The sequence below is a fragment of the Balaenoptera borealis genome (genome assembly GCF_965194805.1).
Source record: "Balaenoptera borealis genome assembly, chromosome: 6".
Classification (NCBI taxonomy): domain Eukaryota; kingdom Metazoa; phylum Chordata; class Mammalia; order Artiodactyla; family Balaenopteridae; genus Balaenoptera; species Balaenoptera borealis.
In genome coordinates, this window is record NC_138863.1 from 2,950,452 (window position 1) to 2,969,231 (window position 18,780).

The window sequence follows — 18,780 nt, forward strand, 5'->3', positions numbered from 1 at the left end:
CAGCAGCAGCACAGCAACAAGCACGCTGACACGTGGAGCGTGGACCACGTGCAGGACCACGTGCAGGACCATGTGCAGGACCACGTGCAGGACCACGTGCAGGACCACGTGCAGTCGCCGGGGCTCTGCTCACGCGCCCACTCCGCCACACTGCTGCTGCTGTAAAGGAGCCACTGAGGCACACGGGCTGAGTTCCAGCTGCTCCACAGCTGGCGGGCCGCTTCACATCAGGCGGTGTCACAGGGGCCTGGGGAGAGCGGGGCAGGGGAAAGGAGACAGAGTGGCGGGGGGGCGGGGGGCGAGCGGAGCGTAGAGAGGAAGGCCGCTGGGAGCAGAGGAGGAGCCAGGCCGGGCGGAGCTGCAGACAGACACCGAGTCAGCTGTGAGACAGGGGTGCTGAGAGTCAGAGGAAACCACGAACATGAGGAAAGAAATGGAGAAGACTTTTTAGATGTAGTAAACAGAATATCAAGAGCTAAAAAACATAATATCTGAAACGAACACTTCACTGGATGAGACTCAGAGTCAATCGAATGCTGCAGGGACTTCCCTGGCGTCCCGTGGTTAGGACTTGGAGCTCTCACTGCCAAGGGCGCAGGTTCAATCCCTGGTCAGGGAACTAAGATTCCACAAGCCGTGCAGTGTGGCCAAAAACAAAACAAACAAACAAAACTCAGCAGAAAATAGAAACGATCCACACTGAGGCACAGAGAGAAAAGTGAACAAAACCTTGTGACCCCAGTGGAGGTCTAGTTTGTATGTACAGGGAATATATAGGTAAGAGATATATCTTTTTTAAAGTTTTACTTGGGGATATGCACACTTTTTAAATATTTATTTTATTTATTTATTATCTTTATTTTTATTTCTTTTGGTTGTGTCGGGTGTTAGTTGCACGTGGGCTCTTCATTGTGGCGCTCGGGCTTCTCTCTAGTTGCGGCGTGCGGGTTTTCTCTTCTCCAGCTGCGACACACGGGCTCCAGAGCGCGTGGGCTCTGTAGTTTGTGGCACACAGGCTCTCTAGTTGAAGTGCTTGAGCTCAGTAGCTGTGGCACGGGGGCTTAGTTGCCCCACAGCATGTGGGATCTTAGTTCCCCGACCAGGTATCGAACCTGCTTCCCTGCATTGGAAGGCGGATTCTTTACCACTGGACCACCAGGGAAGTCCCTAGGTAAGAGATATTAACATTCGTATATCTAACTGGAGTCCCATAAAGGGGTTATAGATAAAATATTGAAAGAAATGTTGGTCAGTTATTTCTAAGTTTGATGAAAACTGTAACTCACAGATCCAAAAAGGTCAATAAACCCCAAGCGAGATAAACAGAAAGAAAACCACATCAAAGCATATCATAATAAAACTGCTAAGAACTGTGACAAAGAGAGAACATTAAAAACAGCCAGAGAATAAAATGCACATCACATAAAATGAAACAAAGAATCACCACTAACTTCTTATAAGAAAAAAAAAGTCAGAAGGCAGTAGAATGATATCCTTAAAATGCTGAAACTGTCAACTTAAGAATTCAATATTCAGCAAAGCTGGCAGAATTCATCATTCAGCAAATCTGCACTACAAAAAGAAAATCCAAGGATGTTCTTCAGGCAGAAGAAAAATAACAGATGGGAACTCAGATCTACAAAAAGGAATGAAGGTTGTTAAGTGGTTAAATATGTTGATAAATATATGAAGAAAATACAATTATCTAAAACAAAAATAATAACAATGTATTCTGGGTTGTAACAAATTAAAGTAAATGAGACTATAAGATAAAGGTTTGGATGGGGAAATGGAAGTATAGCAATATAAGTCTAAGCTTCCACCTTAAGAACTAAAGAAAGAAGAACAAATTAAACTGAAAACAAGCAAATATGAGCAGAAAACAAAAAAAATATTAGAGGAAAATCAATGAAACCAAAAACTGGTTCCTTGCAGAGACCAATAAAATTGACAACCTCTAGCCAACTTGATCAAGAATATAGAAAACAGAAATTTTCAATGGCAGGAATTAAAAAGAGGATATCAACACAGACTCTACAGAACTTAAAAGGGTCAGAAGATATTAAGAGCAACCTTATACCAATAAATTTGAAAATGTAGATGGTATGAACAAATTCTTTGAAAGATACAAATCACCAAAGCTCACTCAAAAATAAGAAGTCCAAGTAACCCATATCTATTTAAGAAATTTTATTCATACAGTACTTAAACTCTTACCACAAAACAACAAAATACTAGACCTAGGTGGCTTTACTGGCGAATTCTACCGTTTAATAAGGAATTAATAGTAATTCTACATAAAACTCTTCCAGGAAACAGAAGGGAACACTTCCCCATTCATTCCAGGAAGAGTAAGGGGGGGAGGGGAGGGAAAGAAACTAGAGCCTTATCTTGCACCATATGCAAAAATTAACTCAAAATGGCTCACAGACCTAACTTTAAAACCTAAAGCTATAAAACTACTTAAAAAAAAAAAAAAAAAAAGGAGATCTTTGCATTTCTTAGACAAAGATTTCTTAGGACACAAAAAGCACTGTATTAGTTTTGTATTGGTTGCTGTGATAAATTACCACAAACGTAGCAGCTTAAACAATAAAAACTTACTATCTTTTGTAGGTCATTTGTCCAAAACGAATCTCACTGGGCTGACATAAGAGTTGGCAGGGCTGCATTTCTTTCTGGTGGCTCTAGAAAAACTCCATTTCCTTCACTTTCCAGCTTTAAGCAGCCACCGGTACTCCTTGGCTCACAGCCCCTCCCTCCACCGTCAAAGTCCCTGATGGCCAGTGGAAATAGTAACACACGCAACAGCATGCATGACTCTCAAACGCACTGTGCTCAGTGAAAGAAGCCATGGACAAAATGCTACATACCGGTTGGGGCCGTTTATATGACATTCTGGAAAAGGCACAACAACAGGGCAGAAATCAGATCAATGATTGCCAGAGGCTGGGGGTGGGGAGAGGAAACTGACTACAAAGGGGCCCAACTTGTGAGCTGATGGAAACATTTTATGTGCATCTTGATTGTGTTGGTGTTTACACAACTGTATGTGTCTGTCAAAATGCAGAGAAGGTACACCTAAGAGCAGTGACTCCACTGTCTGTAAATTATACCTCACTAAACATGATTTTTAAAAAAGATAAAGGTAAAGCCTGCTACATAAAAGGCACCATCAGGTGGTCCAGGAAAATGAAGGAGCGCTGGCAATTTTTACAATGCCAAAAAGCTCAACATTTAAACAGCGTGTAATTTTTTAATATTTTATATACATTATACACGTTTTTACTGGTGACCATCAGAATATATATTTAACCATGGTAATGAATGGCTTTTAAAACAGTACGTCAGACATTTAATTTCACACCCACTCCTAGAAACCTGAGCATTCCAAGAGAGAATTTGCCTCAGTTTTACGTGCGAGGCAGAGGGCAGAAATCAGTGCAAGAACAGTATATATCGGACAAAATGTCACCTACTCAGCAGTAAGCAGAGACATATCGCATCAACACAGTTCTTGCAAGCAGCAAGGAAAAGAGCAGTGAATGTTTCCCTAACAAAAGTTAGCTGATGTGAAGGGAGATAACTGTCTCAAGAGCAATCACCACATATCTATTATATATGAAAGGAGAATTGCCACCTGCATTTCCAGGATTATTTGGAAGAAAAGACTCCATCAGGAAGAAGTCTGTCCCTCATAATGGGTATCCATATAAAGCTAAAAATCAACCTAGAAAGAACCAGGGATGAGAGTACACGTTCTGTGTCTGAAACCGTGACATATTAACAGTAAACTACACACAAACTACTATGAGACTGGGGTGGTGGTCAAGCCAAAGGCCTGCTTCAGTGCTCTGACCCATTTCCGTATCTTTTAACATGTCCATGATTATTTAAACGTTGTTCCAAAATGTTCATGTGTGGAACCAAACCTGTGTTTCAGGCTTACTAACCATATTTCTTTGCTCAGAAACTGGGAATCTTACTTTATTTCACACTAAGAAATTTTTCCTTCTATAACTCCAAAGCTCTGAAACAAAGCTTAGAATAACTAAGAACCAAACATAATGGGGATAACAGATAAAACAATTTAAATTTCATGACTCAGTGTAAGGCGCACTTTTAGTATCATGCTCATCAGTTAGGGAGTTTTTTTTTTTTTTTTAATTAATCAATTTCTTTATTTCTTTATTTTTGGCTGCATTGGGTCTTCATTGCTGCACGCGGGCTTTCTCTAGTTGCGGCGAGCGGGGGCTACTCTTCGTTGCGGTGCGCGGGCTTCTCATTGCAGTGGCTTCTCTTGTTGCGGAGCACAGGCTCTAGGCACGCGGGCTTCAGTAGTTGTGGCATGTGGGCTCAGTAGTCGTGGCTCACGGGCTCTAGAGCGCAGGCTCAGTAGTTGTGGTGCACGGGCTTAGTTGCTCCGAGGCATGTGGGATCTTCCCGGACCAGGGCTCGAACCCGTGTCCCCTGCATTGGCAGGCGGATTCTTAACCACTGCGCCACCAGGGAAGCCCAGTTAGGGAGTTTTTATAAATTAAATGTTAAAATTAAGAAAACATGACAAATCTAATAATCAACACATTTAAAAACATACTTACGTGAATATACACATAAATATACAAGATTTACAACGTAGCTATAGAATTCCCTAATCAGGATTTTTAATATATGTAACAATAATAAAAAGGATGTTATTAACCATTAAATAAACCTCCCACAGGGACTTCCCTGGTGGCACAGTGGTTAAGAATCCGCCTGCCAATGCAGGGGACACAGGTTCGATCCCTGGTCTGGGAAGATCCCACATGCCACGGAGCAACTAAGCCCGTGTGCCACAACTACTGAGCCCGCACGCCTAGAGCCTATGCTCCGCAACAAGAGAAGCCACCGCAATGAGAAGCCCGCGCACCACACTGAAGAGTAGCCTGTGCTCACCGCAAGTAGAGAAAGCCCGCACACAGCAACAAAGACCCAACGCAGACAAAAATAAATAAAAGTAAAAAACAAAACAACAAAAAAACAACCTCCCACATATCTAATAAAGAACTTATACCAGGTATATAAAACTTACAACTCAATAATGAGACAAGCAATACAATTTTTAAATGGGTAAAATATTTGAATAGACACTTGAACAAAGGAGATATACAGAGAGTAAACAAGCTTGGGAAATGATGCGCAACATCTTTAGTCACTAGGGAAATGCAAATTAAAGTCACAATGAGACACATACCTAACAGAATGGCTAAAACTGAAAAGACTGATAATACTAGCTATTGGCAAGAATGTAGGGTAACTGGAATTCTCATTCATTGCTAGCAGGAATGCAAAATAGTACTTTCATTTTGGAAAACAGCATGGCAGTGTTTTATGCAGTTAAACTTACTCTTATCACATGACCTAGTAATTGCACTGCCAGGAGAAATAAAAAACATTGGCAAACGAAGACCTGCCCACAAAGGTTTACAGCAGCTTTATTCACAATGGCCCAAAAGTGGAAATAACACAAAGGTTCATCAATAACCTGTTATAAATAAACTGGAATACACCCATACAACAGAATACAGCCCATCAATAAAAAGATACAAAATACCACATAGATGAAACTCAAAAGCATTATGCTGACTAAAATAATGTAACTTATACCTCAATCAACATTGCTTAACAAATTTTTTTTAAATCAATCTAAGTTTCCACCTTAGGAAGGTAGAAAAAGAAAAGCAAATTAAACCCAAGGTATAAAGAAGGAAATAATAAAGAAAAGAGCAGAAACCAATAAAATGGATAAACAACTGAGAAAAACAAAAGCTTGCTCTTTGTAAAAGATCAACTGGATAAACCTCAAGCTAACATGATCAAGGAAAAAAAGAGAAGATCCAAATAAACCAACATCAGGAATAAAAACAGGGACATCAGTACAGATCCCACAGACATCAGTAGACTAATAAGAAAATACTCCAAACAACTTTGGATGGTATGAGAATGCTAAGAGCAGTCTTACTCATCATCACCAAAAGCTGGAAAGAATTCAAATGCCCATCAATAGGAAAATAAATAATTACGTCATATTCATACAACAAATACTGCTACCCAAAACAATACGTATGAATTTAAAAACATGTTACATGAAAGAAGCCAGAGAATAAGAATACACAATATGATTCCACTTATATGAAATTCAAGAACTGACAAAACTAATTTATGGTAAGAGAAATCAGAAAGCAATTTTGGGTGGGTAGCAGGGAGCGAGGAATTGACTGCAAAGAGGAAGAAGGGAACTTTGGGAATGCTGGAAATATGTTTACTGGGATTGTGGTTACACAGGGATGTGTATCCATTTTGCAAAACTAAGTAAGCTCTACAGTTCAAGTTAGTACATTTTATTGTTTGTAATTTTATACCTCAGCAAAATTTATTTAAAAAGTAAAAACTAAAATTAAAAAAAAAAGGTCCATGGTCCCCTCTGCCTACAAGCCACCATGTCACAGTGTGGGCAGGCTGAGGGGACCTTCACAGGTCAACTGGGCAACTCTGACCTGGCCCAGGTTTTCAAACCATCCCTCTAACTTCACAGAAGACTCTGGTGGTATTTCAGCCAGTCTTTAGATTTTTGCTTTGTTTTGTTTCATTTTACTTTCTAGTATTGTTTCTTGTTTTGTGAGTTGATGTGGAGATTTTTTTCTTCTAAGTTCATTTCTTTTCTTTTCCTCTATCACCAAATTACATTTCCATCTTTTCTCTGAAGAGTACATTTATTCCCAAGCATGAGGGACATTCCAAAAACAAACAGAACTATAAAAATGTTACCAAGTACGAACAGGAACTATCTTGCCAGGAGCCAGATAAAGAAGAGCTTTGAGCTTCAAGTGCAGATGCAATTCTTCCACCCTGACCACCTAAATATCTAGATCTTCTATATTATTGAGTTTTCAGACTCAGCCCCAGTATTACTGGCTGCAAATGAGCCAGTTTCAATACCATCTGCTCTATATACTGTTAGAACTTTACTACTTAGACCTATCTCTATAGTTTTTCTTTAATAACTAAGAAGAGCATGACTCCAAAAAGTTTTTTTAAAAAACCAGGATATTGGGCAAGTTTTTAGGGTTGGCAGATCTCTGCCATGCTTCACTTAATAACAAAGGACAAGAGCCACAGCAGCTTCCTGAGTCACTGACACCACAAAATATGGGCACACACACAGCACCTAAAGAGCACGCCACACAAAGCTCCATGTGTGCACCTCCACAAATATAAATGCTCAAGTACTAAGCAGTTACAGGCATCAAAACACAAATTCCTTTTTTACCTGATGCAATAGTGAACACAAAAACTGTAACAAACTATCGTGCTGCAGTTTCAAGAATAATAAGATCAAAGATGGTGTCATACAAACCCACAGCCAACATTGTCCTCAATGGTGAAAAACTGAAACCATTTCCACTAAGATCAGGAACAAGACAAGGTTGCCCACTCTCACCACTATTATTCAACATAGTTTTGGAAGTGTTAGCCACAGCAATCAGAGAAGAAAAAGAAATAAAAGGAATCCAAATCGGAAAAGAAGAAGTAAAGCTGTCACTGTTTGCAGATGACATGATACTACTATACATAGAGAATCCTAAAACTGCCACCAGAAAACTACTAGAGCTAATCAATGAATTTGGTAAAGTAGCAGGATACAAAATTAATGCACAGAAATCTCTTGCATTCCTATATACTAATGATGAAAAATCTGAAAGTGAAATTAAGAAAACACTCCCATTTACAATTGCAACAAAAAGAATAAAATATCTAGGAATAAACCTACCTAAGGAGACAAAAGACCTGTATGCAGAAAATTATAGGACACTGATGAAAGAAATTAAAGATGATACAAATAGATGGAGAGATATACCATGTTCTTGGATTGGAAGAATCAACATTGTGAAAATGACTCTACTACCCAAAGCAATCTACAGATTCAATGCAATCCCTATCAAACTACCACAGGCATTTTTCACAGAACTACAACAAAAAATTTCACAATTTGTATGGAGACACAAAAGACCCCGAATAGCCAAAGCAATCTTGAGAACGAAAAATGGAGCTGGAGGAATCAGGCTCCCTGACTTCAGACTATATTACAAAGCTACAGTAATCAAGACAGTTTGGTACTGGCACAAAAACAGAAATATAGATCAATGGAACAGGATAGAAAGCCCAGAGATAAACCCACGCACATATGGTCACCTTATCTTTGATAAAGGAGGCAAGCATATACAGTGGAGAAAAGACAGCCTTTTCAATAAGTGGTGCTGGGAAAATTGGACAGGTACATGTAAAAGTATGAAATTAGAACACTCCCTGACACCATACACAAAAATAAACTCAAAATGGATTAAAGACCTAAGTGTAAAGCCAGACACTATCAAACTCTTAGAGGAAAACATAGGCAGAACACTCTATGACATACATCACAGCAAGATCCTTTTTGACCCAGCCCCTAGAGAAATGGAAATAAGAACACAAATAAACAAATGGGACCTAATGAAACTTAAAAGCTTTTGCACAGCAAAGGAAACCATAAACAAGACCAAAAGACAACCCTCAGAATGGGAGAAAATATTTGCAAATGAAGCAACTGACAAAGGATTAATCTCCAAGATTTACAAGCAGCTCATGCAGCTCAATAACAAAAAACAAACAAACCAATCCAAAAATGGGCAGAAGACCGAAATAGACATTTCTCCAAAGAAGATATACAGATTGCCAACAAACACATGAAAGAATGCTCAACATCATTAATCATTAGAGAAATGCAAATCAAAACTACAATGAGGTATCATCTCACACCGGTCAGAATGGCCATCATCAAAAAAATCTACAAACAATAAATGCTGGAGAGGGTGTGGAGAAAAGGGAACACTCTTGCACTGTTGGTGGGAATGTAAATTGATACAGCCACTATGGAGAACAGTATGGAGGTTCCTTAAAAAACTAAAAATAGAACTACCATATGACCCAGCAATCCCACTACTGGGCATATACCCTGAGAAAACCATAATTCAAAAAGAGTCATGTACCAAAATGTTCATTGCAGCTCTATTTACAATAGCCAGGACATGGAAGCAACCTAAGTGTCCATCATCGGATGAATGGATAAAGAAGATGTGGCACATATATACAATGGAATATTACTCAGCCATAAAAAGAAATGAAATGGAGGTATTTGTAATGAGGTGGATGGAGTTAGTCTGTCATACGAGTGAAGTAAGTCAGAAAGAGAAAAACAAATACAGTATGCTAACACATATATACGGAATCTAAGGGAAAAAAAAAAAAAAAAAAGGTCATGAAGAACCTAGTGGAAAGACGGGAATAAAGACACAGACCTACTAGAGAATGGACTTGAGGATATGGGGAGGGGGAGGGGTGAGATGTGACAGGGTGAGAGTGTCATGGACATATATACACTACCAAATGTAAAATAGATAGCTAGTGGGAAACAGCCGCATAGCACAGGGAGATCACAGGGAGATCAGCTCGGTGCTTTGTGACCACCTAGAGGGGTGGGATAGGGAGGGCGGGAGGGAGGGAGATGCAAGAGGGAAGAGATATGGGAACATATGTATATGTATAACTGATTCACTTTGTTATAAAGCAGAAACTAACACACCATTGTAAAGCAATTATACTCCAATAAAGATGTTTAAAAAAAAAACAAAAAAACAAAAAAAAAGATGGTGTCATAGACATAATCTCAATAAGAACAACATCCATGTAATTTAGTAAAAAAAATTCAGTTAAAAAAAAAAAAAAAAAAAGAAAGACTTATCCAGAGGTTGGCTGGACTCGACACAAACTCATTCATGTAAGACAGTAATAAGCCTGGCAAAAGCAAACAAGGTCTCTGAATAGCTGAGAATCACAAAGCTCTCACAAATGCCCTAAAAAGGCAGAGAGAAGAAAATATTTTTACTACAAACACACAAGTGTGAGACTACTTAGTAAACAGAGAACCGATCTTAATCACCACAATTTCTGAAAATACCTTGCACTGCTTAACAGTAATAGTAACTGACGTTCATAATGGTGACCTTTGGTCACCTGGAAACAGAGTGTGCTCAGTATCCCTCACTAAAAAGGGCAGAACTTGCAATGTGTCTATGAAGGTGGCCAAAGAATGGTTACAACCTCCATCACTTCACAAAGTCCTGAGCTTCAGTCCTCTCTCGAGGTCAGGCGTGTGGAACGCCCGTTTCTGACAATGGTGTTCTGATGTTAGTATCTCTACCCTAGTGTTCACTCATCTTAGAAATGGAAATGGTACCAGACTGAATTTATGGATACGCCCCAGAGTCGTTTGTAGAACCACCACACAGACTAAATGAATTTAGTTTTCAAGCACATTTTGAAAATGGGATTTCTCCTGTTATAATACAACATCTTCCATGGAAAAAAACCATCCTACCTGCAGGGAGACAATGCCAGGGCTTATTTGTGGGTTCATTATCACCTACTGAAATTCTGCATTCTTTCACTTTTTAATTAAATTAGCTAGTGACTCATTATTCTCAGTTTCTCACTCCCTTTCCCTCCCCCAAATAAAATAACACCCTCCACCTCCTCCACAACACTGCTTCCCCTCTTGTTAATTCCCTCTGTCCTGCTTTCTTCCTTCACCACCCAGCCCACAGCAGCTCCACTGGCCATGGCACCCACCGTCAACGTAAACGCCAGAGGGCTGCACTGTTGGAACGTGCAACTCCCGGAGCTGCACTGTAACGAGGAAAAACCCAAGCCCTCCCTCTAGCTGCACAGGGCGACCAAGGACAAACATCCACCAGCTCGGAGCACTTGGAGCTTGGACACTTATCAATGCTAACAAGGACAGCTGGTAATCTGCCTGCTTCCTGGTGCCTGTAACAGCCCGGGCTGAAGTGCTTCACACCCATTATCTATTTAATCCTTGCAACGGGTCCCATGACATAGGTTCTATTTGATCCCCACTTTGCAGCTGGGTAGGCTGCAGCTGAGAGGTTATGATGCAATTTAACCATGGCCACACTGCTGCTAAATGGCAGAGCAGGATCTGAATCCAGTTATGACCTCAGAGCTCATACTCTCCACCCCACACCAGCAGCCTTTGTCGTCATTCGCCGGGGGCGTTAACGTCTGCACCCAGTTACTGGGTACACGCCACATGCCTCAGAGCACTTCCCTATGCTTTACTGGACTACAGCATGTATCTCGTCTTCATATGGAATGGTCATTACCGTCATAACTTTCAAAAAGTTGGAGGACAAATCAATCCAAATATTATAGATTTCGAAAGCCTTTGGAATTTGCTGTTTGAAAATCACTTTAATACTTACACATGTAAGAATATTACCTGGGGTGACAGTTAGCTGAAAGCAATGAAGCTTGTTTGGATCAGGAAAATACACTTTGCACGTACCTGCAAAAGAAACAGGCCGTCACGAAGGTCTGACAGCAGCAGTCCTTACGTTGAGGCTAACTTTGAAACACATGGCAAAGTTTAACGGTGCTGAGGAGTCTACAGACTAAACCGGTATATTTCCCCTGTTTGTTTGATAATCATTATGCCAATGTGCTAAAGTTGCAAATCAGTGATATTTGTTATGCGTTTTCCTCCTTACAGTTTTTTATTAGTTAATTCCAAATTGGGATGCTATCTTTCACCCTTTAAATGGTCCCTAAAAATAGGGATCTTTCCATTAATTTCAAGAATGATGCTACTTTACTTTGAAAAGAAGAAACCGTACCTCAAGGAGATTAATGCATGTGCGTAAAGGCTAACTAAACATAGAAAAACCAGAAAAAGAGCCCAGGCCAAACTTCGGGTCTGTTCACCCAGCACCACAGTCATCTGTACCCACCACAGCAAAGAGAAGTTAAAAGCAACTGTGCCAGCTAAGGTAGCTCACACCCAGACCACGGCTTTTCTGTTTTCTTTTTTTTTTAATGTCTTCACAACCCGACCGATAATTCACCTCGGTTTGCTGGTGACCGGATGCTCTGCTGCGGCGGAGCATGACGGCAACACCCTAAGCGCATGCGCACTGCACCAGAACGGTCTGCATCAGGAGACCCGAGCAGTTCCCACTGGAGAAGAGCTACTGCAGAGGTGCAGACAGCGCAAGACATCCTACATCTGCCTCCTTCAGACAAGCGATGCAGAAGAGGGGTAAATACCCAAGGGATAAATACTGAAGGAATGTGGAGGGAATATACGTAGAAATTGTCTGTATTTTATAAACCTGGAAAATATTATGCTAGATTCCTTGGGTCGTCTGCTATTTCTTACAAGTCCTGCTGAAAATATTTGCCTAGTTTTACATGGTATGAATTTTCATCAAAAATAGGACAATTCAAATTTAGCCTTGGAAACAGCCTTAGAGACCATCTAATCCAACATCATCAATTGTGAGAGATGACATGGAGGTCCACAGAGGTTCAGTGACCAGCCCAAGACCACACAGGTTATCAACAGAAGGAAGTTTAGTTCCCAAGTTAAAAACTAGTTCATGCCTCATTTCATTACTTCATGAACATGCCAGAGATGACACATAAAAACAATGCAGAACTGTTAGTGGGGTTTCGTTTTTTGACTAATCCCTCAGAAAAATCGTTGCAGAGTGAAAGGTAACTCCATCTAGAAGAACAGGAAAGGGTCTCAGAGATTACACTGTCATTTTCCTTGTTTTCAAAATAAAGAAACCAGGGGCCAAAGAGTTCAAGGCTTTCACCCAAACCACACATTTGAACTGTGGAATAATTTAAATGGCATTCGTTTTTCCTAATCTTAACTTGGAAAGATAAACACCATTTTTCTAGTGCAATATATGTAACAAAAACATATGACAAGGGGTTAGGAAATGTTTCGTTGGTTAGTTAAAGTTGGCAGCATTCATTTGTTTTTAATGTCTAGTATTCTCCTTTGTTTGTTTTAATAAAAGTACAGATGTAGAAATCAATCCCTCTAATATAGACTGGCCCACCAAGAATAAAGAAATTATCGAGATGGATTAAAAATAACAATAAAACTTCTAAAAAAAACCAAACATCTCAAAGCTAAAAAGAAGTCTTAAGTTCTAACAATGACGACAAAAGGTTAAAAGTCAGCTTCTTGTTCCAGTTCAATGCAGCAGCTTTATTAAAACTTCAGAACTAAGCTTTTCCTCTCTGCAAGCACAGGCTAAGGCTCTCACAGTATCTCTGTCCATCTGAAAGAGATGTCTTCTACTTTTTGCAAACAGAGAAACCTCTACAAACTTGCATGAACAGAGCTCCAAACTAGTTCTGAATCATTACTAAGCAGCACTGCTATATGGCAAGTTATTTTGTTTGCCTTAATATTTTAGAAAGATTATTAATCAGATAGTAAAGATCTATTCTTTGGTGGTTTCTTGTTTCCCCTTTAGTGAGTTGCATACTTTTGGAAAGCCTGGCTTACTTGTATAAACTGATTTATATGTCCCCCCACTTTGAGAGAATAGGCAGGGAGAAGAAGAGAAAGGAAGCATATAGCACGTAGTTTTTAAAATCTGACATCTTAGCTATAAGGGCAAGGAAGATGGGGCATGCCTTTTTCAAACCTAAGGTTTTTAGTTAAAGTCCTCTTTTGAAAGCCAATTATAGTTTTATTGTTTTTAAACCAAACATTTAGATAAAGCTAAACTATATTGGTTACAAACCAACAATCTCTGTAAGATTCACATACAAGGACAAAATAAACTGGGTGTAAGTTGGAAGTTTTTTATGGTCTTTGATTAAATGTCTGCGTGTGTATATATATTCAAGATGGAGGGCCAGTGGGAAGATATGATGGGGGTGGAAAATAGAAGGATGACTTCATTTTCCTTTTTAATTGGATTTTATTAGATTACTTTATAATCTGAAAAGAATAGAAAAAAAGAGGGAGAACAGTATAATGACCCCATCACCCAGCTTCAGTACTTTACCAATCTTGCTTTGTCTGTGCTACCCACACACAGTTATTTGTTTGTTTTCCTGGAAGGTTTTAAAGCAAATCATTTGTAAATACTTCAGTAGGTGGAAAGATAACCTTTTAATAGAAATCCAAGATATTTCCTTCTGGTTCTGACTAGAAGAAAACTTTGAAGTCAAGCAATCCAGTGACTTTTAAGACATTTTTGACTTACACTAAAATATATTTTACAGCACAACCCACTATCCTCATATATAAATACTATGTATTAAAAATAATTTTTCAAGGAACAATATGAACTTACCGTTCCACACTGATTACACAACCACTTAAGGGTTGCACCCCACAATTATCTTTCCAACTTTAGGTGGAGGTTGGGATGGGCCCTCTCTCACCCTGTGTCAGATGGCCTCCGTATCAAACTCTCTCGAGCATTCGCCCAGACTAGGAGACCCACGTATAACATAGTTCACTCATATTGATAAATATATTCAGCCTTAACCAAGTATAATGATAAAAAGTTCTAATTTCAAAAAATACTAAAATGGTCGAAGCTTTCAGACTCTGATGGTCTTAAAAAATATAATGGCTTGGGAAGGCATCAATGATAGGGGAAAAAAGAAACACTGACACGTATCACAGGAGTTAACTGGCTGGTAAGCGAGCCTGCTCACGAGTGAGGCCCGCAGTCAGTCCCTGTGTGCTGGGGCGAGAAGGACCTAGCAAGGTGAGGCGACCTGGAGACATCAAGGCAGCACAGCTGTCCTACCTTGGGCACAATGATAAATTACAAATAAGCACTTTTCGGGCCAAAAACATGGTACTGTCACTAATAAAAATAGGACTGTCCATCATTGATTTATACGCCTTTTCACTAAAAGAGGACGTGGGACAGAATGCTGTGTAAGAGGAACAAACCCTAACCAAACGCACCCCTGCAACAGTAAGGAGAGGAAGTACTGCCGTGCTACATTCTCCTTCTTATCAGAGCCTCGAAAAAAAATCCTGTTTATTCCTAACATGTATATAAAACGGGCTTTTTGCTACGCAAAGTTATCAAAACCTAAAACAAGCTTCTCCATGCAATTATTTTACAGCATTTAATGTTTGGGGATGCTATACTTACAAGGTAAATTAGCTTCAAGTTCTGCAACCTCTGTAGAAACAAAGAGATTATTGTTAATATTAGTCAATTGCTCCACATAAAATCACCAGCTCTAAACTGGCAATTCCCTCCAGAACAATGAAGGAAAAAAACAAACAAAAAAACCCCTGAATTAACAGAAATCTACACTTGGTCTAAAGTTTAGACTTTAAGCCATGAAGTTGCTTTCAAATACACAAAGTGACTTGCAGGATGCCAACAAGTGCAGTCAAGGGTCCTTGAAATTTTACTTCAGCATGAATGAAAATTACTCAAAATTAACACAGAAATTATCTATAGGTAAACAGTCACTAAAGCGTTTTTGAAAATCTTGTTCCCCCAAGTAGTGGAACTACTGCCCTCAAAATCTGATTTATATTTATATCTCTGCCTCTCCCAGTTTCTCCGGATTTGTCTTCCCGTGAGGGCTTGCCCAGTTTGCGCTAGAACTTCTCCAGTGAGAGAGAACGCTCTCCCTCCTGCTGGGCCCGCGTGTTGCCCTTCCGTCCGTGGGCAAGCTGATACCCAGGGGAGCCTCCTCCTTACAGCTACATTCCTGAGCCCTAATGCTCTCCTCTGGGACCCCTTCTATCAGTCACGCACTCAGCATTCAAGCCCAGCACCCCTCTGCCAGGACAAAGCTGCCAAGCTCCCACCAATCCTGCTGTGAACGAGCCGCGGTCTGGGGAGCACCCAGAAGAAACCGGGCAGGCAAGTCGTCACTGCCTCTGACATAACATAACGTGCTCTGGAGACTCTCCAGCTGCAGAGACTAAAGGAAGGAGGAGGTTTATCAAGCTGGGCTTTAAAGAACCAGTAGAATTCAGTCCCACAGAGGTGGGGAAAAGGGTATTTCAAGGAGATAAGTCAGCAATGTGCAAAAGCAAAGAACGCAGACAAGCACAGAAACCAGACGGTATGCAGTGCGGCCAGCGCAATGGGAAACAAGGTGGAAAACCAGGGCCAGGACAGTGGAGGGCCCAGAATTCTCCACTTTATTCTGCAGCAATAGGGAGCCAAGGGGGATTTCTGAACAAAAGTTCCTAAGCTTTGCCTCAAGAGGACACCTTCAGAAAGGGCAAAGCGGAGGCCAGGTGACCCATGAGGTGGGTGCTCTGAGAGGCAGCGAGGACTCAGCAGAGCTGGGGAGAGCCAGCGTGCCTGACAGCAAAGAGGACGGAAGGCTCTGCTGTGTGTGTGTGTGTGTGTGTGTGTGTGTGTGTGTGTGTGTGTGTGTGTGTGTGTGTGTGTGTGTGTGTGTGTGTGTGTCTGTCTGTCTGTCTGTCTGTCCATCAGAGATGGCACCAAGGCTTGAGGGCTGGGGAAGCTGAGCAGGGCGGGTGGGGGAGTTGAAGTCTGGGTGCACGACCAGGGCCGGGGCTGGGGAGCCCCTGCAGAGTGATGCCACCTGACGTCATGAGACCAACAAAGGGGAGAGACTGGTGAGAAGAAAGAACTTTGGCAGAAAGCAGAGGACAGGAGCAGGGAGAGTCACCGATGAGAGACAGGAGGAAAAGCAGGAATCATTCAGTAGAGAGGACAGACTGGTCCGAGGGGGAATGAGGCCTGAGGCAAGGCCATGGGATGTGGATCATTCAAAACAACAGGAAGGTAGGTGGAAAGAAGAAACCAGTCTACAAAACACTAAGAAGCAAATGACTCCTTCAAGTGCAGAGCAGGGGTGGGGAGGGGGGAATGGGTGGGAAGGGAGAGGCCACAATGTTTGCAAAGCTGAGTGCGTTAGTGGGGAGACCGGCAGATGGCTATTTTGAGGCTAAGGGTTTAGGAAAGGCACAGGCCTCTGACATCAGCTAGTTGAGAATCTGGGTAGAGACGGGTGGCACACTAAATGTATTAGCTCTGGGTTCCAGGCATTTGGGATGGGCATCCAGAAAAGTGAGGTGAGGCAGAGGAGGGAGGAGATAAGGACTGCAGTCTTGGCAGTCTTGTGCTATGGTATATACTAGAATATATGCACTTAAAACAAATGATGAAGGCCCTATGAAAGGTTCACTAGCATCATAACGACCGTGGTGACCTTTAGTTTCGCCTTTCACTCTAGCAGGGCACGGGGTAAAGAAACACTCTGAGGCCACCCACCCTGGCCCTCTGACCAGGAAGGGGTCCGAGCCAGGCTCTGCTCCAACAGCCCACACAGGGCACTCATTTTATCAAAAAAGCACACCTTTTATCAAATGAGTCATGCATATTAATCACTTTTAAATAAATGTTATCCATATAATTAAATCTAGATGGTTTTTTAAGGAGAAAACTATTTACGTATTTATTATACTATTACTTAACTTTTTGTTGATAAGAATTCACAAGAAACTCTTCTTGAGGCCCCTTCTTTTGAGAGACTGACGCTGGCCACTGGAACCCGGTTTTCTCTGGCGTGCCTATCCTGACTCCTGTCGTGAGAACTCTGGTCATTCAGTTTTACAAAAACCCAGTGAAATAGAAAACATGCCCAGAGGATTTGAAACGGGGCCACATGACAGAAGTGAAAAATTTGAGAAGACAGTCTACTGCCAAGGAACAGGCAAGAGGTGAGGCCCGGACACAGGAGGGCAGGGATGCACTGACCAGGGCGTCGTGATGACCGAGCAACAGAACCGGATCCCGCATTACAGGGACCTAGTGTGGGGATGAGAGGCTCGAGGCCAGAGGACGCCTCACTGTAGGACAGGGATTCTCCGCCCTGGCTGCACACAATCATCTGGGGAATTTTTTTGGTTTTTTTTTGGTTTTTTTTAACAGCTTTGGTGAGGTACAATTTACATAGTATAAAGTAGACCAACTTTAAGTGTATAATTCAATGATTTTTAGTAAACTTTGGAGCTGCGTATCCATCCCCACAACCTAGCACCTGCTGAGCAAACCCTGCCACCCCACCCTATCCAGACCAATTACACCAAAAGTCCTAGCTGGGGCCTAGGCCTCTGAATGTTCTATTCCTCCAGGTACAGGAACTGCTGTAGGCTACTTTGCCAAGCTAAACTATTTACACACAGCTAATTTACACAGACGGATTTAATAATTTCACATTGTGGTCTAGAATTAAACTCCAAAGAGGAGAGCCCTCAGACCTAGTCCAGTGATGATCCCCACCACAGTCAGGGCCTCTGCAGACTTCTGGTCCAAGAACCAGTGTGGGCAAGGAATATGACCTTGGAGGCAGAAGGATTTCATTAAAGATGCCTGGCATTTTAGTCCAGCCCAGTAGAGAAGACAAACGAACTACAATGCAGCGTTCCTCTCAAGGAGCTGTCACAAATGACAAGTAGTTTGATGGAAACAGTAATTCAAATGATGGGAAATAATAATTCATTAACATCGATAGTAATAACCTCAGAATCCACCTACAAGTAGACTATGACCAAAGAAACCAGTGATTTGCTTCCCATGCTCAAGAGGCCTCTTGGCAAAGCAGCAGTCCTTCCCTGTATAACCTCACTGCCCAAAGGACACTACCCCCACCTGGAAGGTAACAAGAAGTTCAGATATTTTTAAACTGCTAAAGTCTCGCCTGTTCCAAAGATGCTAGCACCTCTCCGGCTCACCGGCCCAGCCTCTGGGGAGGCACCTGGCACCTTGCACAATTAAGTGGCTGCACAACTTCCTTCTGAGAAATTAGACGCTTTTCCTTTCTAACTACAGATCAAACCACAGAGCCCAC

General features: G+C 41.4%; 1 protein-coding gene across 8 annotated transcripts in view; it reads right to left on the reverse strand.

Annotated features, from left to right (window-relative positions):
- Nucleotides 1-18,780, reverse strand: part of UBE2F (ubiquitin conjugating enzyme E2 F (putative)) — a 52,509-nt gene that overhangs the window by 21,172 nt on the left and 12,557 nt on the right. For 4 of the 8 annotated variants that reach the window (XM_082396083.1, XM_082396079.1, XM_082396081.1 and 1 more), the window contains 2 exons: nt 15,084-15,113; nt 11,378-11,443 (listed from right to left, as the gene is read on the reverse strand). The exons of 1 other annotated variant lie outside the window; for it this stretch is intronic. In XM_082396083.1, coding sequence (XP_082252209.1) covers nt 11,378-11,443; nt 15,084-15,113 — 96 coding nt within the window. Of the gene's footprint in view, nt 1-11,377; nt 11,444-15,083; nt 15,114-15,704; nt 15,727-18,780 lie in introns of those variants that run through there. 3 more of the 8 variants (XM_082396086.1, XM_082396082.1, XM_082396085.1) reach the window with 2 other exon arrangements.